This window comes from Podarcis pityusensis (assembly GCF_964106645.2).
Source record: "Podarcis pityusensis genome assembly, chromosome: 8".
Classification (NCBI taxonomy): Eukaryota; Metazoa; Chordata; class Lepidosauria; order Squamata; family Lacertidae; genus Podarcis; species Podarcis pityusensis.
Genome location: NC_138033.1, coordinates 58,357,379 through 58,383,465, shown reverse-complemented (window position 1 = coordinate 58,383,465; position 26,087 = coordinate 58,357,379). Strand labels below are relative to the sequence as shown.

Genomic DNA, 26,087 nt, shown 5'->3' with positions numbered 1-26,087 from the left:
TATGCCAGGGTTGTTTAAAAGCAGCAACCACTAGGCAAGACAACTGTCACTCGTTTGTTAGTTAATGGTACCAGAAGAGGCAGAAAGAAGGAAGACAGGAGAATAGCCTCAGCAGCGAAAAATATTGATTTATTTAGGCACCTCTCTACTGCCCAATCAGTTGCGTCCTCTGGGTGCTTTATAGAAATTAAGCAGTGTTATAGCAGTTGCAGCTGTGTATCTTTCTCCTCCTCTGCTGGCAACAATGCAGAAGAGGAGAGAAAGAGTTGGCAGTTGCCATAGCACAGACTGCTGCTGACCAATCAACTCAACACAGTACCGAGTTATATGTCCCTATAGCCAGGGTGGGGAACCTTTGACCTGTAGGCCAGATTTGGCCCAGCAGATGTCCCATATTGGTCCATGAAGCCTTTCCCCCAAAACCATGCCCACTCTTCCCACAGGTACCATCATAGGCAGGTACCAACATGGCTACATGGGAAGAATCAGGAGCTTAAAGTGAGCTCTCAGTTTGTTAGAGCATGGCATGCTTCCAGCACTGATCAGCTGATGGGTGGTGGGTGGTGGGAGCAAGCCTTATTCCAATAGCACAGAGCAATTTGCTCTGAAACCACTGCTAAAACTGACCCCCCTTTTAACTGGTGTGCCAATGCAAACTGCTTTGTGCTACCGAGCCCTGCAGAAATCAGGCTTAAGCTCATACCCCTTCAGCTGATGGACGGTGAATTCTAGCCCACTGAATTGGTCGCGCAGCCAGGTTCCCCATGGCGAACTCAGTCTTGCAGCCAACCCCTGCAGAAATCAGACCTGAACTCACTGACCATAAGCTGAGCTCAAGAATGCCGGAAAGCACTTTCCGAGCCCTGTGCTCAGTACTTGCCAAGTGTCAAGCATGGGTCTGGCAAAACCCCTTGTGCTACAGCTTCCAAATGTTGCACAAGGGACTTTGACAGGTGGGCGGGACAACCTACCTCTCAGTCATCTAACATCATCATGACATTACTCTCAGGGGTGGTGGCAGATAATGATACAGACAACAAGAGCCAAAAATGTCCCCCACTCCTGCCCTATATGCTGAATCAGAAAGTAAGAGCAACAGAGACATTTGAAAATTTTGTAGCATCCAACTATGGAAGAAATATTGGTGTATTTCAGGTTTTTCTTTTTTCTCCTTCATCTCCTTTCTGTTTTCTTTTTCTCTTAGGTGACCTTCATACAAAACCTTGTATTTTGTGTGGAAAGGGCATATCGTGTGCCCGACTTTGGTGTGTGGGAAAGAGGAAGCAAATACAACAACGGCAGTACTGAACTGCACTCCAGGTATGGTGTGGGCAAGTCCTTCTGTTTCCAGTCTGTGCCGCTTTTGCATGTATTGATCTGTAAAACCATTTTGTTCCATTTCCACATTAATGTACATTAAAAAAACAACACCCACATGAAAATTGTTATTTAAATATGTATGTTAAAACATACCTTCTCTCCAAAGCCACATTGCCAAATGAATTTTCTCTCCAAAACTGCAATGGAACATTTGGAAATGTGAAATCAGGTTGATAGTTAAGTTCTGATTCATGCATTAGCCTGGAAGGTACAGATGAGGTCAGTTCATATCAGGTTTCTTAAATATTGGAGCCCTAATTCAAGATGAAAAGAAAATGATTTTGCTTTTCCTTTCAGATGGAGTATCTGTAAGTGAATTTAGCAAATGGTTCAAAACTATGGTTCCTATAATATTTACTAAAGTATTGTATTTGTAGAATATTAATATGATAAAGCAGAAGATGGCAGCTTTTTAAGACCAAACATCCTAAAAAAAACCCACTGGTGAATAATAAAGTGATCAAAAGCAACAAATAAACACTCCAAATAAGAATAATAAAAACTTAATAGGGATTCCACCAGGTATGCTTGCCTGGAGAATGAATCCCCCTAAGAGGACTTTACAGCTGAAAAGGTCTAATTTTGGATTATCCTAGCCTAACCTCCATTGGCACAAGGACCCATAGAAGGGCTTCTGATACCTAGGCAAATTTGTATGGAATGAGGCAGTCCTTGGGGTGTTCAGGGCTTGGAACAGTTCAGCCAGTACCTTGATTTGTGTTCAGAGGTATTGAGAGCCCATGCAGTTGTCTCAGGACTGGTGGGATTTGGCCTACATGCCCAGTACCAGGTAGTAACTGCTATATTCTATTCTAATGGTAGATTCTGGTCTGTCTTCAGGGGCAGTCCCACATGCACTGCATTGCAGTAGTCCAAATGGTACAATTTTAAAGCTGCTTCGGTAGTGTTAGGGAAAGCCATTATATTTCTGATCAACCTGGATACTGTAAAACAATCCTTATATTTGTCAGTCTTATGGTTAATGAAAGATGACTTGAATCAATTCACCTGACTGTATAGAAAATGTACTCTGGCTGTAGTGTAAATGAAATCACTTAGATTGCCAGACATGAATAGCTAATGTACATTTCTATTCTCAGTTTGATTTGAGTGCAAAGTTTTGAGTTTTCTTGATACAGCCTAGGAGCATATCCTACATCCTACCAGATTAATAACACTGGAAACTGAAAATTGTTCCTTTTCCTCCCCCATGCGATAAAGCGAGCCTTCTAAAGCCACTTCACTTCCTAAGCAGTGATCATCTTAAGGACCAAGTGGCAGGCTCCCCTTGTTTTAAATATAACTCTGAATATCAGACCATACTAGGTCTGATATTATTCTGGGAGTGTTCAGACAAATACACCTTATGGTTCATGTAGCCAGATCATTACAGACTCCAGGATAATGTTAAAGCTTCCGTGGTCTGACTGCTTCTGTGTTTAAGAGTGCCAATATTCTTTGTAGTTGTGCTCTTTTTATTACCCATACCCTCTTGAAATAAAATTCTGAAATTATATGTTACCTCTACAGATGGGTAGCCGTGTTGGTCTGCCATAGTCGAAATAAAAAAATTCCTTCCTGTAGCACCTTAAAGACCAACTAAGTTAGTTCTTGGTATAAGCTTTCGTGTGCATGCACACTTCTTCAGATACACTATGTTACCTCTGTTTGTGCTCCATTACCAGTGAAGTCAGTAGAACTGTGGCCTTTTAGATGACAACTGTAATAATTTTCCCGGGAAAATGGCTTACAAATACTGTAGACTAAAAGAGAAGTCACAGTGACAATAGTTATATATAAAATTTGCTGTATTGGCTCAGTGCGTTTATTTCAGTATGCAGTAACATTAAGGGAGTCAGGTGGACGCTTGTGTCTGCAATTTTATGTATTTGTAAGTTCTCCTTGTAATAAAAATGAGATACTTGTAACAATTTTAGATGTTTCCTTTTGCTGTTTTATTACACATTAAAATATATATTGGTAACTTAACTCAAGAAGCCGAGCTATTTCAATAGACCTTAAACTACTTTTTTTTTTTTAGTGTCAGACTTTAGTCCTTGATCTGAGTGGTTGTATTCAGAGAATGTGTCAAGGTCATAAACTTAGGGCTGTTTCTGTGCTGGAGAGACTGTACTCTTTCCCAGTGCAAGCAAAGTACAAGATGTTCAGCAAGGCAGAAGGGGGGCGGGGTGACCTGAAGCATCCTAGGGTCATGTAACATTACCTAGATTTTTGACCACAGAAAAGGTGACTTCTCAAGCAGCTAAACAGTTATGTCTAATTCAGACATCACAGCAAAACCATGGAATGCCTTTTGGGACCATGTCGCGAGCCTGCATACTCTTTTCTTCCCTTATTTCTGGTTTGTGATAGTCATAATTTGCCATTGCATGTGAAGCATTGTTTACACTTAAACCCAAACTGGAAGCCGCAGGATCATGTGAGCATGATAGCTTTGAGGTTTTTTTTCTACGATCAAGTGGTATTATTAGATAGATAGATAGATAGATGATAGATAATGACTCTGAGGGCCAAACCATTACATTCAAAGCAGATTTAAGGTGTTTTGGCACCAGCCAGATCCTTGAAAGTTGTAGGAACCATTCAGGCTGTGTTTTTCCCCTGTAATCTTGAGCTGTGGCACAGCAATACAGTTCTATCAGCTATCTTTTAAACCTGCAAAATATTTGTTTCAGGTTTAACAAATGTAGCCATAGCAAAGAAGAAAATGAGGAAACAACTGACCAAAGGAGACTTTTCTCTCTCCCTGCCCAATTAGTTAGTATGGGGAAAGAGAATTCTGCTCTTCATTAGGTGTGCACCTGATAGCCATGAGACAGATTGTGACAGATCAGAGTGTTATGAAAAACCAATTCAGTTTGCTGTGTGGAAGGGTTAGTAGCAGGAGCCATATGCCCGTCTCAGTAATTAGAAGAGTCATGCCAATAACTGAGTCAAGGGTCAGAAATGGATAGCATTTCAGGGAGTACATGGGAATAAGTGCAGAGAACAACCTGAGGGTAAGGTCAGGCAAACCTTAGAAGTTAGTTAGACAGTTCTTCCTACTGACACATTGATAACTTGACTGTTCTGTATTTAGGCACAACAAATTAACTGTTCACTGTCCCTTTAAGGGTAACCCAGCTCTGCACACTTGCATTAAGTGTCTTGGCTGGGAGCTGTTTGGAAGCCTCTTAATAAATCAGATTACTAACACCTGTGCAGCCTGAATTTTGTAGTTGGAGTCCAAGTGATAATACATGGACCAGCCAATGCAACCCTGGGGTGGTGTAACCTTAAATACTAGTGAGAGAATAAAGCAGCCCTGAAAAGCTGGACCAGGGAAAGCCATCCCTGGTCCCCAAATCTGTGCCCGACACAAATTCATGAAAGAGGAATGCCATGTTTTCTAAATTACTGTTGGTCCTGCCTAGTAAGACTGCTCATTTAAAGAGAGCTGCACCCTAATACAGTGTGATAATTACCAGCCATGTCTATACTTTTAAAAATGCACCGCACTTTGAAATTCTTTTGGGGGGGCAGTCTCAAACCCACACAAAATCAAAACCTTGTATTTTGGACTCCTTGTGAAAAATAGGTTCATAACATTTCTTGCAGACAGACAGCACAGCTTTTACTGCTGAATTTTCAGCGAGGAAGATTTGCTGGTCTGCAATCATCCGCTGATTTTTGAACAGCAAGCTTTGCAACATCTCGCTAGAATTGTACGATTCCGTCCCATGTGTTCGAGCTCCTGAAGTATTCATTTGTCCTGTAACCATTTTGATCAAGCTGTTCCCAAGCATCTGCTGAATACCTCTGCAAAAACACTGTTGACATCTCCCATCTGTGTTACTGATAATAGTGGTGTTTCTGAAATGCAGCATCTTTGTACTCCCGAGCGTTAGAAAGGCACCGGAATCTTCAACTTGTTCTCCTTTGTTCTACAGCTAATATGCTGCTGTCATGCTGCCTGTCCCTATTAGGGTTATTTTGTTTGTCTGCTTGGCTGCCTTTTTAATGTAGCTTTCAGTCCCAAACACCTACGTATGGTTTCTTTTATTTTCTTTAATGCTGTTTAGCACTGTTCCCAACGTTTCACACAGATTCATCATTTGTGAACATGGGGAAATTATACTCAGGATACATAGTAGGTTTCTGAGGTTCTCAGTAATTGAATCCGAGTCTTAGTAGCTGGGTTTCTTTACGTTGCTTGTAACCTAGTTTCTTTGTTTTCTGTCTGAAAGCTTTTTCTTTCTTTTTAATCCCATATATCTAGTCTGGATTTGTTGCTTTTGATCACCTAATTAGTAGTGGCTGGAAACCAGCATGTCCTGAATGAGTGAAGAATTCAGCAGGCAGCTGTAAGCATGCAAAGAACTTGTGAGCTGGGTGAACAGCCAGGATGGGAGGCAATTTGAGGACAGCAGCTTTTATTCTTGCAGTGTCTGTAGCTGAAATTTTGGAAAATCTTAACTAGCTTCCAAGGGGCTTTTAGTGTCAACAAGGTAACGTCGGATAGGGTTTTGAAAACCAGGTGCGGACAATGTGGATTACTGAGCTGCTGTCACTGCCATCAATGTTTTAATATTGGTTCTAAATGTGTTCTATTGGATTTTAACAAGTTTGTTTTTATTACTTTGTATTTTGTTATGATGTTTTAAAGATGTTGTAAACCATCTTGAATCCCAACTTGGGAGAAAAGTGGGATAGAAATGTAATTAATTAATTAATTAATTCATACATACATACATACAGTACATACTATCCCTTTCATAATTTGGGGGAGTTTTGGCTCATGCAGTTAAAGGACAATCTTCCCATAGTCTTCGAAACCTGCACCTTTCCTGAAGTCTTTAGCTCTGATTGCATGTTTCTCATATTAATCCTTGGAGCCTGCAATTAAAGATGCCCAGAAGACAATGGACTGTAATTTAGTAGTGGAGTGCCTTATCTTTCATATCTTTTTCTCCAGCAATCATGAAGGCATCAATCAAGTGCCCAAAATTTTACAGCAGCCATAATACCTAATCACAGAGCTTGTTCTTGGAAATAGCTCTTTGGCATTCTTCAGACTTGCCAGCTCCTGTTAGCTATTAGATATTGGCACCTCTAACAAGCTCTTATATCCGTTTTATTGGTGTCTACGCCCTATGTGTAGACAAAAGGCAGCAGCTAATGTTGTTGTTCCTCATTGCAGTGTATTGTCTGTTCCCTTTTCTTTATATTTCTGCCGCAGTTGATGTCTTAAACTAGGGGAACTGTACCAGTTGGCTAATCTTGTTTCTGGAATAGCTACTCATTTTTGCTGGTTTAAACAGGGAGGTCTCCATTAATAACTAATGCAAGTGATTATCCAAGTGATGAGTTGATCATGGCTTGGTATTATTACACTTTTACTGAACTACTGTACTTGTAGTTCCTGGAGATTTTTTTGTGAAGTTTGTGTTCTCATCCATTTTAGATTTGCTGCTCTTTGAATAAATCTTTTAAATAAATTGGAATTGGACTGGATATAAGAATGAGTTGAAAGAGAAGCTACTTGATTTTTATGTATTTATTATTAATTTAAAGTATTTATCTCCTACCTACTCCTTGTAAAACAGCACTCAGGGTGGCTCACATCACATTAAAAACCATTAAAGAAATATATTCCCAAAATAAACGAAATCAACTCCTAAGTGCAACAGATAAAAAGAAACTTGAAAGAAAGGATTGGCTCAGTCCTACAGGCCTGGCACCCCCCAAAAAACCCTTCCCGCATGTATAAATCAAATACATTAAGGAGAGGGCTACATACTTTTACCCAGATGTGGAACCTTTCCATTTGCAGGAACCCTTTTATTTACATTGCAGGGGGCATTCAAAAAAAGTAATTCCACCCACAGTGTCAAAAGTTTGGTCCACTGCACCACCCCATTGTGTAGCTCAGGCCCCATCATGGCACTGTCTAATATTTTGAATTTGCTTGTGGCTCATTAGCCCTAGAGATTGGCTTTTACTGCTTTTAGAGGCTTGCTGTTAGTGAAACAGCATGCTCGCCAGTCCAGCTTCTGTTAATGTGTCATCCCATTATCTGGATAACAATAACTTCTAATCAGCAGAAGATAGAAAATTGTGGAGTTTTACCAACCTTTGATGGCAGCTGCTTAGAGCGGAGTTTTGTAGCCAACCTAATCAGCTTTTCCTTGTTGAACCAATTAGAATTAAACCCCACAAGCCTTTTCTCTCTCTTCTTTTCCTGGCACTGCTTCTGAAAGGCTTTGAAACCTATTGGTGTGACGGTTAGAAATAAAGGAAGAGTCTAAAATCAATGTTTCATGGTAAGCTGTTAATGAAAATGTTCCGACAGAAGCTATATTTATGATAAATATGCTACACGCAGCAAGACGTTTGTTCCCATTTCCATTCCTGCTTCTGTGAGGTTGCAGTAAAATCATCAGGCTAAGGTTGCTTTTAATTTGAATCTGATTAGTTTTTCCAGCTCGTATTTAGTATATGTATTACAGACTGGGCTTTAATTTTCTAAACGCCTGCATGCTACTGAATGTGAAGGCCAAGGTTAAATCCATCATTGCTTTCTACTTTGATCTTAGGGTCTGTTGTCAGTGCCATTTTTACATTAAGTTACTTTACTTTTCCCTCACCACTATCCCTCATAAATGATAGTTGCCCTAATGAAGGACTTTACACCCAGAACACACCAGACCCATGTACATGCACTGGCCTGTATGAATTATCTTGTTCAGTATTGCCATTCTGACGGGCAGCAGTTTACTCAGGATTAGCTGCACACTTTTAAGATTATTTTTATGTGGTGATAATGGCAAATTGAATGTGGGACCTTCTGTGTGCAAAGTCTGTGTTCTACAGCTGAGCTGCAGCCCCCTTCTCCTATCTATTGTGGTCTCCTGATCTCTGACCCACCTGTGTGTGTAACTCAGCAACAACCCTCCATTGTGAACATTTGCAATCGCTGCTAAATAATCACCAGATAACCTCAGGGTACACACAAACGAATCATTAGTCCATCTACCACCTATTCTTAATGATTTAATTTCACGGAAACAGCTGGTGCTGTTCGGGTTCATAAAATAGATATTCTCTGTAGATATTAATGAGGTGTTTATTTTAAAAGGGACAGGGTAATGCCCAATTAACTTGACCAGAAATGTTTCAACTGTCAGAATATGTCTTCCTCAGCAAAGAATGTGACCCCAATATGATGCTGGAGGTCGGATAGTCATATATCGCCTTGGTGTAGAACAGGGGTAGGGGAATTTTGACCCTCCAGAGGTTGGACTCCCAGCTCCCATAATCCCCAATTGTTGGCCATGCCAGCTGGCGCTGAGAGAAGATGGAGTCCAGCTATACCTGAAGGGCCAAAGGTCCCTGCCTGTCTGTTCATTTCCTGATGTACAGTCTTAAAGCCAACACAGTGTGTTACCATGTGGGCTGCCATGATAGTGGTAGAAGACCTTATTCTTTTTCCCCAGGCCTTTGATTGATTGAGTTGATTATGTTTCTTTGTTAGTGTGCTGCCAGATTTACTGTCTGTTGGAGTGTGTTCACTGAATGATAAACAATGTCACTGATTTATATTACTTTTCTTCTTTCTTTTAGTCCCTTTTATGGTATAATTTATTCGTGTTTATTTCTTTTAAGTCATTCGGAGACCTTCTTAGGGTAACAAGCAACTAATAAGTGCTAACATCAACAATAACCTCCCATCTTTTCTGCTTTTTAGAAATATTTGCTCTTCAGCTCTTTAGTCCTCACCCCAGCTGAAATGAAGCTTACCCTCACTATTGCCATCCCTCCTGTTATTGCCTCTCCCTGCTGCCCAGCCTGGCAAAATTTAGGTTTTTTGCATGTGGTGCTATTCTGCCAAGTTCCATGTCTAGCGATGGTGCTGGGTTACCTCGGACCAGCCATCTTCTCTCAGCATAACCTACCTCACAGGGTTGTGCTGAAGATAAAATGGAGAGGGAGAGAACCATGTACACAACCTTGGACTCCTTGAGGGAAAGGTGGGATAAAGTGGAATAAATAAGTTCACACGTGCAAAAGCTGCCAGTGCTTTATCATCAGGCTCTTGAAAGATGAGCACATAGAGCACTGATATTTTTCCTGTCACTGGTGCCCTCTCAGCAAGACCTTCAAACCCATAGCCCCAGATGTCCAAACACAAGGTGACTCCCTATATATAACAGATGGCCAGTGACCTTTATGGATAAACTGCTGAAAAATAGTAAAGAATAAGCCTACTATATAATCATTTTACCCTAGTTTGGTTTTTTTTCAGTTCCTCAGCAAGAACAGATCTGATGAGCAAGGTAGCCTTGAGGGAGTTGGATTTTATTTCCAGAGTTGTGAGCGTAACAAACTTTTATTTCTTCTTCTCCTCTCTTTTTCAGTTCTGTTGGGTTAGCAAAAGCAGCCCTAGAAGCAATTAATGGATTCAACCTCTTTGGCAATCAGGTAGTAAAAATATTTAAGTATTTGTTCATTTTCCATTTTTAATTAACTGCTTGTTCTTCAGTAAATTGCTTTCATTGCAGATCAAAGGACACCTAATATCCATATGGTAAAGCCTGTTCACTCTCCAATTTTCTATTATTCTTTTTTAAAGAACTAGGCTAACAAATTATTTCTTTCTACTTTAGATACAGGATTCAAAGGCTAACAGAACCAGCTCTTTCCTCAGTTAACAGAAGTTACTTTTCCTTTCAGTCATTTATTTAACTCTTGTGAAAATGAAAAGTATAAAATTTTTGCTGTTCTAGTCTTTTGATCAAGACATTAAACAGCTCTGGCTGCTTATACAAATACTCTTTCCATTTTTCTGTTTTCAGCCTCTGATACAGTACACCATCACTTTCTTTTACTGACCTTCTTAAGGGTCTTCCCCCATACCCCCTATCAGATAATTTGGGAATCCATTGAATAGCCATGCTTTTCATCAATTGCTCCAAATCTGCTTTGATATGCATCACCTTCTCTTGATTATCACAGAAACTGGTCCTAGCTCTGTCTCACTCTCTACATATTATAGGGCCATTAAAAATGAAAAGAAAAGGCAAAAGCACAAAGGGAAAAGGTCTAATGCCTTGTGTGCGATCCGTATGTCCCTAGTTTAGAATTGTTTTACAATAGAACCATTTTCAGAAGTAAAAATAAAAAATAATAAAAAATTGTCCAGTAGCATCTTAGAGACCAACTAAGTTTGTTCTGGTGTAAGCTTTGTGTGCATGCACACTTCTTCAGATTCCTTCAGATGCACACTTCTTCAGATACCTTTCATGCATGCATGAACCATGGTGTGCAAGACCTTATATAGACTTTTGAAATTGTCCACCCTGTAGCTCAAGACCACCCCCCAAAACATCATACATACATCACAGAAGAAGGCGGTTTCCAATAGAAATCCTGTTTGTCAGGACACCTGATAATGGTCCCTGATTGCTTTACCTGGGCAGCTTGGCCATTCCTTTTGAGATGCTAAATACTTAGTTCCTGAATCCAGGTCACAGGCTCACCCTATTCATACACAAATACGCCCTTAAGACAGGATTTGTGTGCAAAGAGGCAATGTGGAGGCTTCCCCATTTCCTTCCTCACTGCAGAGGAATATTTGAGGTCACTGAAAGATGGAAAGAGTTAAAATGGCTTCAGGATTGCTTTCCTGTACTATTTCAGACATGTGGTTTATATACTTATGTAAGTGTTTATCTTGTACATTTATTCTCTAAAAATATTGGCTTTCCTACTCTAGTGTGAATTCATGCTACTAAAAGTGTAATAAATTGATAAAGTATTAATCATGTTGTGTGCGTTGGGTTTCCCCCACATGAAATGAGCTGTTTTCATTTACAAATCAAAAGTGCAGGATAGATAGCTATATAAAAAGGTAAAGGGACCCCTGACCATTAGGTCCAGTTGTGGCCGACTCTGGGTTGCGGCGCTCATCTCGCTTTATTGGCTGAGGGAGCTGGCGTACAGCTTCCGGGTCATGTGGCCAGCGTGACTAAGCCGCTTCTGGCAAACCAGAGCTGTGCATGGAAACGCCGTTTACCTTCCCGCTGGAGCGGTACCTATTTATCTACTTGCACTTTGACTGCTTTTGAACTGCTAGGTTGGCAGGAGCAGGGACCGAGCAATGGGAGCTCACCCTGATGTGGGGATTCGAACCGCCGACCTTCTGATCGGCAAGTCCTAGGCTCTGTGGTTTAACCCACAGCGCCACCTGCGTCCCAGATAGCTATATAGCTACATATTAATAAAGATATTATTAGCTACATATAGGAAGACCGTACAAATGGTAAAAAAGAAAAGAAAACTAAGACACCAAGGGCTTCTTAAGGATTAGTGACATACACCCCCCCCAATGGTATCAGTTTCTTTTTGTGAAAATATTGTCGCCTTTGTTTAATCTGGGGACACCACTGTCAAAGAGACCACTGGCATGCAGAGCAGCAGACACACTTATCTGAAAAGCTTAAAGCTTCTTAAAGGGATTCAGCTTAGTTTTAACTGGATCCTTATGGTGAGCACAGGGCAAAGTGTAAACAGCTACCAGGAAAAAAGAACCTTTCATCTTTAATTTAACTATGTCTTAATCTGGGGGATTTGGAAGCTTGAGCGTTTGCAAGTAACCTCTGTTTGGCCTTGAAATAACAGAGCTCATCCTTCTTGCTCTCTGAATGCTTTCCATGAATATAGAGCTGATTTGTTTTACAAAATGGATCTGTGAAATCCATGACTTGAACCTTATTGCCTTACGTTGCGTTTATCCCCTACCTCAGTACAGAAGACCAGATCCAAGGTGTGTCCTGCTGTGTGCATTGGGCTAGATACATGAGACAGGCCCATGATGGTCATGGAGGCCATAAACTCCTGATTCACTCCAGGCAAGTCAGTTTCAGCGTATATGTTGAAGTCCCTGAAGACCTCTGAGACTACCTCTGTCAACTCAGGGAGGAAGACTATTAGGCAATGGGGTGGATAGTGTGCCAGCTGAATCCCACTCCTGTCTTGAATTTTTAATGTCTAATGTAACTGCAGGGTAAAGTACCTGACCAGGGAAATGAAATCCTTAACAATCACAGCTACTTCATTTCCCCACCTCTCAAAGCATGGTGGACACTGACCTAGAAACCTAGGGAGATTTACACCTTCTCCAACCACATTTCATTTATACAGGCCAAGTTGGCCTGTCCTTCTAGGATAAGGTCAATGATAACAAGACCTTTCCATTGATTGACCTTAGCATTTTTTGCTTCAGCCCCGTGAGGACTAAGATAAGCCTAAAATATTTGTAATGATGGAAGATGGATAGAACTAAAATGTCTAACCATCTTTGCCCTGGTCAACACCTCCATTTCCCATCACCACAGCACCTCTTTCTCCCTTCTCCTCCTTCTCTAGTTCATTTCTTTCACCCCCATCACCTGTATAATACCAATACAGGCATTTAACCAGCACAAGAACCAAACACGGAGCCCTCCCAGATGTTGGACTTCAGCTCCTGCCAGCCCCAACCAGCATGGTATGGTGCGACTTGTAATCCAACAACATCTGGATGGCACCACATTGACTCCTCTTGAATCAGAACAGTTGAGCTATAGTCAGTAATGACAAATATTAATTGCACTATATATCAAGGTAATCATTAAATTACTGTTTAGCCAGTCAACTACTTAAAAAATCTACTCAAGAAATTAATAGCTGAGTCCAATCCACCCTCCCTACCACTCAGTTAATATAATTAATCCTCTTCAGCCAGCTGAATTGTAGTCTTCACTGTAGACAGCTGCAACCTTTCCAGCCCAAGCAGCACTTCTAGGCACATTCTTCCTACCAGCTCCTCATATAATTCATGGATCAGCATTCACAGAGGCCAGAACCCCTGGTGTTAACCCTTTGGGGGGTGACCCACTTTGCATGAAGGCCTTTGGGTAAAAAATGTAGCCCTTCAAAGTCATGGCCACTGCTGTCCTCACTTTTCGGACTTTCTGGGGGCCTCTCTGGGCCTCCTGTCAACAAATTCTGTGGTGGTTAACTGCTTTTCACTCTTGGCATCAGTAAGTGGTATGCTGTTATGATCTAGTTCTTCCCTGCTGCTCCTATACAAAATATGGCCTTTGTTCCCAAGGCTTAACATAGATTATATGGTCATTTCCCTCCAAGAGTAACAGGTACTCTCCTTGCTATATTTTATACTGAATATGATTTCTCCATGTCACTTCTGCCACTAATCCTTGATGCTACTGGAATTTCCTCATGGACCACTAGCCCGGTACAACTTCTTTAATTTCTCACGGTTGTCCCAACAGCTGTCCTGGTGGAGATTTGTGGTGTTGAGGCACCCAGCTGGAGGTCACTGAGGAATGTCCTATCTCAGCATCCTTCAAGCTGCAGAAAGAACCCCCACCCAACTGAACACAATTTGGTTGCATGTTCAGTTTTGTCATTTTATGCTAGCGTACTTCCCACTAGGCTTAGCCTGCACTCATCACTCCCTGTAATAGTAAGCACAAGTGGTGAGTACTGATAGAAATGGATCTCAAGTGGAGTTGCTGAAAAAGAGGAATCCTTATGCTTGGGGGAGGTCTTGGGTTTACAGTACAACCCCCCCCCCCAACTCTAAAATCTCTCCCAATCTTTTGGGGACTGAGCAAGGTAGGAGCCAAAAGATGGAAAACCGAGTAGGTGGGAGGACGGTGTGGATTGCCTTATAACTTACAGTATCCTGGAAGAGGGCATTTATTTGTTATAAACTATCAAAGCAGTTCACAACAACTATACATAAAAGCATACAATAAAAAACACATTAAAATGTTGTTTTCCCTTTACAAGGGAAGAGTTCATCATGCTCCCTGTGTGATGGTGTGGGCGTAAAGCTCAGTGTCCTCAGTTTGCTCTTGATGAATTCTGAATGTTTTTCTCTGTCAAGATTGAAGTGGTTCTCTACTAATAAAAAGTGAAAATGACAGTAGTCTAACTTCCTCTCATCCTTTTCTGGAGCAACTCTCTTGGGTCGTGTCTCATTGTACCTCACAACAGAATAGTAATTTTTGTTGACTTTCCTTTGTTGATCCATGCATCTAGTTCCATGTGTTCAAGCAAGCTTTGGGCTCATGTTTCTTGATGATATGCCTAAAACATTTCATTAAACTTTCAGGATTTCCAATGAGTTTCAGTAGAAGTAAATAATAGGTGCATTAAAAACAGAGGTTATTGCTTTTCAGAAAACCAAAACCTTTTACAGTGGTAGCTCGGGTTAAGAATTAAATTTGTTCTGGAGGTCCGTTCTTAACCTGAAACTGTTCTTAACCCGAGGTACTACTTTAGCTAATGGGGCCTCACACTGTCACCACGCTGCAGCGGCATGATTTCTGTTCTCATCCTGAAGCAAAGTTCTTAACCCAAGGTGCTATTTCTGGGTTAGCAGAGTCTGTTACCTGAAGCCTCTGTAGCCTGAAGTGTCTATAATCCGAGGTACCACTGTACTGGAATCTGCTTCCAGCAACCCCCCGCATCCTCACAAAAACTGCCTCTGAATTTTAGTTACTTTTCACAGCACTATTCCAGGAAAGAAGAACAACAACTTGAGGGCCACATTCCCTCATGGGCAGGGTCCAAGAGGGCACAGTCAAATGGTGGGCAGAGCAAATGTGGGAAAAGTAAAGGATGTGACCCTTTCCTTTGCAAAATATGCTGCATTCTAGCCATGCAGAAGTCAGAAACAAACACACACATAATCTCTACATCTTCCATCGGGCAAAAAAAGGGTGTTAATCACAGTTCAAGGGCACTTTAAAACCAGTCCAAATCACTTGAAGGCATTGAGCAGAGCCAGTGAGGGGCATAATTTAGGGAAGAGGCATGGCTTGGGGAGAGTCTCAAAGGCCAGATAGTGAGGGCCATGGGGCTAATTTGAGCCCCTTGTCCCCCCAGGCCAGAGGACCACACACTGTGCTATTTCATTTGGAACTTGGGGCTCCCACTTGATGGAATAACCATCCCATGTACACATTAAAATTCATTGTGGGTGAATAGACCTGCCCTAATCCTAGCCTCTGCTTATCCATTTAATTATTTTTATGCATTTTACTCCCCCTCCCCTTGGATCTGGAATCACTGGCTGCTGCTCTCTTTCTGTGCTACAACATTTTCTGATCATGAAGCAGTTGCTGTAAACAGTGCAGTTAGATTTTGTAGCATCGTTCCCCCCCCCCCATTCCTCCCCCACACTGATCACACACTTGAAACCATGTAAATGAATGTAGATATATTTGAGAACTATTTGAATGTGTGTTAAGGAGCAAGATGACATAATTGCAAATCTTTTAAAAAATCAATCTTGGGTTGTTGACCTACGTTTGCCTTTGAAATACTGCAATATGGTTTTTTTTAAAAAAAAATGCACGAGATAGAAATTATACTGTACGCGATTCAGTAACTCAGAACCAGTTGTTTTTTCTGTGAGATCTCTGACTGATAGAAAACTAGCTGTTGTTAAACTTTTTAGATGAACAAATACTGTCTCAACATTTAGAAATGATCAAGAAGTTCTAAAATTAGGATTGGCAGGAAACAAAAGAAATTATATCTTGTAAAATTCTGTTCTATTAACAAAATGGAATAAACCTTAAATGACCTGAAAAATAAAATTTAAGTGGCCTTCAACATTTGTGTAACTGTCAAGAATATATTACATGCTAACATTTTGTGCACATGGTATTTCCTGCAGTTTCACAAGCAAAGAATCACACATCCTTGCCCCCTAGGAGCTTAAAATCAAGCCTAGGAAAGACAGCAGAGGGAAGGGAGGGAAATTTGAAAGTAGCAAGGGATGAGCATGAGCTAATGCAGTCACAAATGTTAGCAACTGGGCCACTGTGAGCAGGCAGCACCTTTTAGCAGCTTTCAGGAGGGTGTCTCAACAGGGCACAGCACTGCACTGATACCTGCCCTGGTTTCCCTGTACGGGATGGCTAGGTGTGGAAACCCCAATTTTAATGTCTCATAGTGCCCCAACAACACATAACTCGTAGGGCATTGTAGCAGAATAAAATGGTGGCTCCCAGTGCTTGGCACTGAACACAACCCTGCTTCTTGTCTCTGCTGTCTCCCTACCCCCAGCTAAACCTGCAAGTCAGAGAGAGCCCACCAGAGGCCACTTTGCCCAGAACCCCCTCAAACCTGATAGGGTCAGACCTATGCTTCATAATATGTTCAAATCATGGGATGCAGCCTCCATACCCCATTGCAGAGAGTTCCCTTGACCTTGGGAGCAGTTTTTGAAACAAGACAGAAAGCCACAGAGCTGCTTTTGCCAATGTCCTACAACTCCCATCAGCTCCTGGCAGCACAGTTGTGTTGTAGTCCAAAACATCTGGAAGGCACATGGTTCGCAAAAGCTGCATTATGGGGAGGGAGGAGGTTGAAAACCCCTGTTCCACATCTGGTTGTTTGCTTGCAATTGAATAGGTTCCCTGGCATATTCCTTTGTTGGGATGAGGGCAGGGTCATTTCACCACGTCGATGTTTTCTTTCCAAGATCTAGCGGATCCAGTAAGCATGGGAGCATCTGTCAGACACTCCAGCTCATTTGTTTCTTTTCACGAAGAATTAAATTTCTGACTTTGACATATTTCATAGGCTGAAACGCAGTAGGTGGGCAAGCAGCTATTTTGCTAAAACTGTTTGTAACACATTAGTGGTACTACAACACAATTTTAGCTTCTGCTACTAATTTGTGTGGATCTTGTCATCTGTTGCACTGTCAAATAAGTGTAAAGCACTGAGCATGTGCACAAGGACTGCTGTATTGCCATAGCTACAAGCCATGGCAGTGTACTCGCACTCTCAGCGCAGTGGCCAACTGACCCAGGACATAGCAGCAAGGTGGGCTTATACTTTTGGCCCAGAAGGGGCTTCTTGACCCAACAGGTGTGGTCCCACAGCATTTTCATATTGATGTCTTGCATTTGATGTACCATCACCAGTGTGATACAGTGGTTAAAGTGCTGGATTAGGACCTGGGAGACCAGGGTTCAAATCCCCACTCAGCCACGGAGCTCACTGGGCAAGACCCTGGGCCAGTCTCTCAGTCTAACCTAACTCACAGGTTTGTTATGGAGATAAGGAAGGGGAGAACCATGTATGCCACCTTGAGCTCCTTGGAGAGAAAAAAAGGGATACAAATGCAATACTGTAAATACATAAATAAAATATCCCTACAAATTCTTCTTAAGCTCCTTGTTGGTAGTAGGATTTTCTAGATGCATCCAAACCACTATCCTGCTTCCAGATCTGTATTCTTTGATCAAATTGTTTTTAGTCATCAAGTTATCGACTGTATAATTAAAGCTTTTATCTGTTTGCTAGAGGTGTAATTAAATAATAGTGGTAAAAAAAATGAGAAGATTTAAGTTTCTGTAATCTCAAGTCTCCTATCTGCTAACTGGTTTTAAAATGTCTATTTAATCCCCTTAATATTAGTGAAATGGTATTATGTACATTTGTCTTGGAAATGTCATTGTCTATTTGAAGTTACTAGTATATGATTGCTGATAGCAATCATAATATTTGAAGAACCCATTCACTTTTCTTGTCTTTGCTATGCCAGGCTTGGGCTGTCTATATCCTATGTTGTGTTAATTTTCTATTCCATTTACAGGGTTGCTCATGGTCTGTCATATTTGTAGACCTTGATGCCCACAACCGGAACAGACAAACTCTTTGCTCATTACTTCCCCGAGAATCAAGGTCCCATGTAAGTAATTATTGATGAAACAGAGTTTAACAAAACATGGAGCAAATGCATCTGGGTATAGCTATTAGCTATACTGCCAGTTTAATAGTCTGTTTTTTATATATATTTGCTAAGCAAGATTTATAAACCCCTTAATAATATATGTGGTTTGCATAAGAGTATAAAATATTCATTTAAAAGTAGCAACATTAAAAACAGTAGATGAAATTAAATTATGAAAATAGGGGTAAAACCAACAGTTTATAAAAGAAATAAACACGATAAACTAAAGGTCTGCTGGTCAGGGAGAAATTACAATTTACTGTTTTAAGTACTACTGCACAAGGGAGATTTTTCTAGATAACTGCTATACTTGTCGTTCACAACAGGGCAAAGAGCAAAATCCTTTCATTTTGGAATGAGCACTTCTTCCCTGCTCCCGGGGCTTGAAAGTGGGTGCCACATTTTCTGGGTCCAGTACCCCGCTTGGGTTTTTTCAGGACCGCAGTCTGCACTTCCTTCTTTCCCCCCTCTTTTTAATTATTTTTTATTAATTTTCCAAATTATTACAAATCAAACCAAATTAGGTTTCCCGCTCCTGTTGCAAGCATATGTCAATCATTTCCTCCCATAGCTGCATCATTTCATCTTTAGTGCTCAGTTGTCATCCTTCACTTGCCATTCGTCTGCACTCGCTTCTTTGTCAGACCAAAAGAGCCCTGCTTGCAAAGAGGAAATAGATCACCCCATCTACCACTCCTCATTGCTTTGCTTGCACATCATACAACGATAGGGCAGGTCCACACCATACATTTAAAGCACATCAAATGCACATTACTTTCCTCCAAAAGAATCCTGGGATTTGCAGTTTCCCTTTCACAGAACTGCAGTTCCCACCACCCTTAACAAACGAATTCTTTGTGGGAAGCCATGCGCTTTCAATGTGCACTAAATGTGCTTTAAATGGTACAGTATGGGTCTGCCCATAACAGCATTGCTCCATCTTCAACTTTCTTTAAGATGTTTAACAATATATGTTCACACCCAAGTGGAAAACCTGAATATCCATTTATCTTCTTCCACCTCATTTTTTAATCAACCTGACTGAAACAGAAGATAAAATCAGCTGTTAAGTCATGACTAGTTGCATGTGAACACTGCTAAGGATGTGCTCTTAGATGTATATCAGAACATACATCCTATTCAAAGTGGCTAGGTGGTACGCTCATCCTGGTGAGAATCTGTGGATCAAATTCAGTCTTGCAAGTCACACACACACTGCATATATGCACAAGTCTCATCATCTGGACTGAAAACAAATGTGTGGCAAATCCCATATAATGCACTTTTCGTCTAATAAGCACATTTGCATAAACCCATGTTCTTTAGGAAGAGAACTGAATGAGTCTAGTGTGGAGTGTAAAAACCCTGAGAGTCTCAGCTGTATTTTTGTCATGGACTGGCTAGTTGCAGAGGAGCGGTGGGAGGAACCAGGTGGGGAACCCCCAAGGGAAGAAGGCTCAGAGCCTGGGGATTGGTGGTGGGACAACGATGAGTGATCAGAGGGGGAAGAGGGAGCAGACGGAGAAGAGGAGGTATTGGAAACTGAAGAGGTAACAGGGTTTAGTGAGCAGGAGGAGTCTGTGGCAGAGAGCAGTCCAGAATCAGAGGCAGAAGTGGAGACAAGAGGAGGGGGGGCCAAGAGATGAAGCAGGCTGATAAGGAAGCCAGGCTGTCTCCCCCTCCTGTGACAGGCAGCTCCCTTTGCCCCTGGTCACCCAGAACCAGCAGAGTCATGAAGAGGGTGGAGCAGAAACAGGCAAGGTGTTGGAATCTCAGATTGCTTGGGAAGGAGAGCTGTGGGAAGGCGGGGACCTTCAGACCTCACAACTTCCTCATTGGGTCAAGATCTACTGGGAAGAGTTGCTGTGCTCACTAGGTCTGAACTGTTTTGTTTCTTTGAAGAAAGAGTTAACATCACTGACACCTTGTGAGTTATCACTGACCAGCTCCCGACACCTGCCAGTTGTCACACACCTGACAATTTTTCTTCTTAAGATGGAACTTCTAGCCCTTCTAACCACAGAGAGAAGTTTGAAAATGGGAAGGCATATAGATGTGGTTAATAAAATAAAATGCAGGCCAAATGTATATGAGGTTTTTAAAAAATAAATAAATCTTTTTAAATATATAAATCCAGACCTTTCCTTTTTCCAAGGACCAACTTAAGCCTTTTGCATTTGAAGGCAACAGTTCCAAATCAGCGTGCATACTTAATGTTGTTTGGCTGCTGCTGAGTTCATGAAAATTTATATTAATTACGTGCACCTGAAACATGCAAATCAACTTTGGTTCTCCAGCTCATGGCCTATTTGCAGCATGAATTCCAGAGCTGAACATATTATCCACACTTATAAGTTGTCTGCATTGTCTCTAAATAGTGTAGGTGGAAGGCACAGCCCGTGTTCCTTCCCTATCTGGGCTTTAGACCTCTAAAAAATTATAGTGTGGGGGATCTTAAGGACCTCTGGGGTTGGTAGTTTACATGTTGGCTTTTAGATTATTTTCTTGGGGAAGGCCCTGCTGTGAGGCCAAGTTAATATGACATAAGATGCCTTTAATCAAGAATGCTATTTTAGTGTTAGGTACTTTTCATTAGCATCACAGTGTGCTCTTGTTCATCGTCTTAAAATTAACAGTCATGACATGATGCCTTGTTCTTTATTCCTGGATCTGGTAGCATTTCCACAAATTAAGCAACACATTAATCTTCACTGCTAGCGCTGCATTTGCCTCATAGAAGAATTAGAATTTAATTTTAGAAAATTAAAAGAAAATGGCACGGACAGCTATTTTGTTTATATTTTCTTTCGCTCTTGAACGCTGCAAATAAAATGTATTTCCCTCGGGAGCATTGATTTCAGCATTGCAATATTTAGTTCACATGCATCTGAATACATATGGATCACTAACACAATGAAACGTTTTCTCTATACCGTCTCTCCTGGTTGTAAACTTTCAAGATTTCTTTCCATTATTTCTCATGGGATTTTGAATAACTGTCATTCAGTTAGCTTATATTTTCTGCAGCCCTGATGTTGAAACTATTTTACCTAATTTATTGGTTTTTCTCCAAACTCTTTTTGCAAAGGAAGCCTCCTTTGGGAGTTTGCGATTTGATCAATATATATTAGCGTATTAAAAAATGTGCTGATTACTGAGACCTCTCTAGAGTTTCAGTACCAAATTGTTCTTGAGTATCTCAGATGTAAACAAGGAACAGAGATAAACATGGTTCTTAGGTAATTATAGTATTTCTTTAAATGCTTGAATGCAAATAGTTTTAGGGCTTGAGACGTTCTGTGCAATTGTTATAGATGCAGCAGAAACGGTTGGCCCAATCTGGTTTAAAAAAGATCCAATCCAATCATTGGAGCTTCATATGGAACACTGAAGGAACTTTGGATTGGAGTTATTGAATGTGGGGGATTTTATGTGTAGCTATTAAAGTAGGGGTGGGAAACCTTTGGCCTGTAGGCCAAACAGGTGATGCCAGGTGTGGAGCAGGGAAAATATATGGCTGGATTGGTTGCTCAGGCTCTACAAAAAGCAGGATTGAACTCTCTGCCATGCCAGTGTGCCAACTTTCATCTGTGCATAGGACAACCTGCCTGACAATCACCTGATGTCATTATCACATCAGATGATTCACAGGTGGGTCACGACACCCCTCCGGTCAAAGTTGACTTGTGGGGGTGGGGGAGATAAAGATTTGGTCTGCCATGCCAACAAAGTTTCCAACCTATGTATTAAAACATAGATAAGTAGTTCCCATTATCTAGATTCCAGTTTCATGTTTCATTTCGCTCTGTATCATCCATAATTTAGAAAACATCCCTTTTTCTTCTGCCAGAACACTGATGCTGCCCTCCTGCCCTGTATTAGCTATCCTGCCTTTGCTGTGGATGATGAAGCTTTGTACAGCCAAACAATTGACAAGGTGGTTAGGAAGCTGAAAGGAAAATACGGATTCAAACGGTTTTTGAGAGATGGCTATAGGACTGCATTGGAGGACAAAAATCGACATTATTACAAACCAGCAGAAATTAAGGTAAAGGGTCCGTTGATGTGATACTGGAAAGGATTGGCTTATGTGTGCCCAAATGTTTGATGTGCACTTGTGTATAGGATTTGTTCCTTCTTCATTGAAATGTGTTTTCTATGATTACCAGGCAAGGAAACAGGTTTGCCCACTGTGAATAATTTTTAAACTATTAATTACCTTGACTCTAAATGTCAGATTCAGATTTCTAATTAGCTTCACTGTACTGACATGGTTGTGTATGCTTGAGTGCAGATTCTATTAGTGCTTCCTATATAATCTATTGGTTTAACAAAAAATTCTAATGTTAGGTTACTTTTGATCAGATTTCCTTGTTGATTCCTCTTACGTTCCCACCTGTCAAAATATTTATTTTTTATCTTAATGCAGAGGTGGGGAACCTCAGGTCCTCTGGGCCTCTCTAACCCTCAGGACTCTTCCCAGGCCACCCCATCTCACCCTAGGTCACACCCCAGGTCTCACCAGCCTTCTTCACACACTCCTTTTCCCTGGAATGTGTCGTTTTGCTGACCTTGATGCTGAGATTAGTGTGTTTATAAAAACTCTGACTTTCCTACCTAGAATGTAGTCCACTATACAAGAGTCACATCCATTACTCCTGCTTTTGCCTGTAGTCACATCTACTTTTACCCCTGGCCCTCCCCACTACTGGCATGTGGCTTCTGGAAGATTGGTCATGTGGCTCTCAGGCTGAAAAGGTTCCCCACCCCTGACTTAATGGAAATAAGCTATTGCAACTACTGTTTTTGGGACTTGATGCCTTAGAGCAATGTTTACTGTACAGATTACCAAGCAACTTCCCTATAATTGAAATTTGTTCCAGGTAATCCATTAGCAGTCTTGGTTGTGAGATTAGATGGCTTTCAAGTTCCTTCTAAAAGTACAGTTCTGTGATTCTAAAGTTTGCGATTCACCTTCTGGTAGAGCCACAGCTCCATCTGTTTTGCATGCCGAAGGTCCCAGGCTCAATCCCTGGCATTTCCAGTTAGGGCTGGGAGAGAACCTTGTCTGAAATCTTGCAGAGTTGCTGCCAGTCAGTGCAGACAGTGTATGGCTAGATGGAGTAATTGTCTGACTCATATCATGTGGCAGGCCTGGGAAAGAGGAGACCCTGGAAACCCTTTTGGTCTTCTGAGACTGGACATCCCATTGGTTGGGCTCATTATCCAGCAGCTTCATTTATATAGGAGAGGAAGTATACAGTTCTGTGACCCGTTATGAAGCTGCCTTATACCAGGCCAGATCTTTGGTCCATGTGGCTCAATATTGTCTTCACTGACTGCCAGCAATCTTCAGTGTTTTAGGGTGGAGCCTTTCTCAGCCCTGTGTTGAGATGCTAGGGTTGGAATTCGGAACCTTATGCATGTAATGTACATGCTATGTCACTGAACTCCCTAATTCTTGACCTGTTAGCCATGCTTAATTGCTCAGGAGTGGTACATCTCCACTCCGCGTGCTGACATGCTCCACCCAAGAATGAATTGAGTTGTGAGCCATCCTTTAAGACAGATTATCCCTATGAGTGGGAATGGGGGTAGGGAGAGGAAGTAAGGCAGGGCAAGTGGTGCATGAGAACTTACATTTTTGAGTTAAGGCTGGCTTAACTGTTTTAATCCTGATTTTGCTTAGTGAAATCTGTGGAGAAAGACAGAGGTTCAGTTTCAAGTGTTCTTTTAATCCCTGCAAGAACTTCCAAAATGGAGAACAACTTCATTCTATAAAGGGGAGCAGGGAAGAGCCAGCAAATCATATGAACCATTAGCCTTGGCACTTCTTTGCAATCTATTTTTAGCGGAGGAGATGGTTGTGGTAGCTTTGGGTGTGCAGTGCCCAGGAGTGCTGCATCAGCACTTTTCTCCCTGATTGATTTGTTTAGAGGTAAATGTGCTTACATTTCAAACTCAATGTACAGTTTGTTTCCCCCTAACAAACAGCTGAGTTATTTATCATTTTATTTAATTTCACAGCTGACTACAGGCTGGAGTGTATTAATAACCAAATTTCTATGTGCTTCAGAGTATTAATGTTTGCCATTAAAGGCTGTCTGAATAGAATCCTTGCTTTTCCTTCAAATGCTTTTGTTTTTGCCTTTTTCAATTCAAATGAAAATTTCCTTGCTGAGAATAAAAAGCCTGTGTGCATAAAATTAGGCTACAACACTTTTTGAAAGTCCCGTGAATCTTTTTGCAGCAAACTGAAATTTCCCCCCTCCTTAAAAAAAAAAAAGTTGTTGCATCTAAATGAATAATTTGTTTTCATGTTTATCTTTGGTTTCTTTGATGCAATGGGAAATTTGAATAGATTTTCAGAAGCAACACAAATGCATCTTAAATTCTCCCCTTTTCTAATTTCAGCTCTTTGATGGGATTGAGTGTGAATTTCCTCTCTTTTTTATTTTCATGATGATTGATGGTAAGTATGACTTTACTTTCTTATTCTGTCAGAGATGAGTCTTGGAATTCAGTAATAAAATGTTTTTAGCAATCCAAGAGGGAAGGCTATAATCTACTTATGCCAAGGTTTTCAGGGAGAATGTTGCTGCCAAAGTATAACTAATGGAATGATTTCAGCTCTTGTAGAATAATCTTATTTTCTGTTATGAATTTTATATCTGAGTGTGCAATGCTCCATTGTGCACATCAGTTTTTACTTCTGAGAAGAGTGTGCTTGGGTTTGTTTATGGCCAGGAAAATTTCAAAAGTGCTGTTCTGTCCCTTCACCGCAAGTCTCCTCACTGCAAATACCTTAAGCTGAGTTTCTCTTGTTTCTGTCATCAGCGATGGCATGTCCTGTTTTGCCGCCTGAGGCCAAATGGGAAGATGTTCCCCAACTCCTGCCCCTCCCAGGTCTCCCTTACCTGGGTTGCGCAGTGGCGCCCGCAAAGCAGTGGCAGCAGCAGGTCCAGTGAGATCTCACGAGATATTGTGGAGCTTTCACGAGATCTTGTGAGGTGGAAATGGCAGAATCCACTTCAAAATGCAGAAGTGGATCAGATATCCATTGAAACGAATGAAGAAAGCCATACACTCATGAGATTCCCTTGTGCTCTAGGCATGTCTCTAAATCATTGTGACCCTCCAGATATTGCTGGACTACAGCTCCCGTCATTCCTGATTGTTGGTCATGCGGGCTGGGGGGGGGGCACACGTTAGCCACCCCTCCTCTTCGTACGATCAGTGTCCTTATAACTTGCTTCAAAAGTACTAATTTATTGAGTAGCCCTAAATGAATTGATTTGCCATGCAAATGTCCATTTTGTCCAGCATTCTGGTTCTAGGAGTGGCCAGCTTGATAGGTTCAGGACAACCACAAGCAGGGCATGAAAGCATTCACCTTCCCTGGGTCTTTATCCCCAGCAGCTGATATTCAGCTGACACATGGCCTCTGAATGTGAAGCCTCCGTTTTTCTTCCATACCTGGTAGCTGTTAATGGACCACCCATTTTCTTATCCATTTTTAAAAGCCACCTAAGCTAATTGTGGGACGCGGGTGGCGCTGTGGGTTAAACCACAGAGCCTAGGACTTGCTGATCAGAAGGTCGGCGGTTCGAAACCCCGCAACGGGGTGAGCTCCCGTTCCTCAGTCCCAGCTCCTGCCAACCTCAGTTCGAAAGCACATCAAAGTGCAAGTAGATAAATAGGTACCGCTCCAGCCGGAAGGTAAACGGTGTTTCTGTGCGCTGCTCTGGTTAGCCAGAAGCGGCCCCTGACCACTAGGTCCAGTCGTGACTGACTCTGGGGCTGCGGCGCTCATCTCGCTCTATAGGCCGAGGGAGCAGGCGTTTGTCCACAGAACGGGTCCGGGTCTGTGGACAAACGCCTG

General features: G+C 41.5%; 1 protein-coding gene across 9 annotated transcripts in view; it reads left to right on the top strand.

Moving 5' to 3' along the window:
* Positions 1-26,087, top strand: part of PHKB (phosphorylase kinase regulatory subunit beta) — a 142,000-nt gene that overhangs the window by 61,188 nt on the left and 54,725 nt on the right. For all 9 annotated transcript variants that reach the window (XM_081015503.1, XM_081015504.1, XM_081015507.1 and 6 more), the window contains 5 exons: positions 1,205-1,320; positions 9,798-9,861; positions 18,068-18,163; positions 22,056-22,253; positions 24,620-24,677. In XM_081015503.1, the coding sequence (XP_080871629.1) occupies positions 1,205-1,320; positions 9,798-9,861; positions 18,068-18,163; positions 22,056-22,253; positions 24,620-24,677 (532 nt within the window). The remainder of the gene's footprint in view (positions 1-1,204; positions 1,321-9,797; positions 9,862-18,067; positions 18,164-22,055; positions 22,254-24,619; positions 24,678-26,087) is intronic.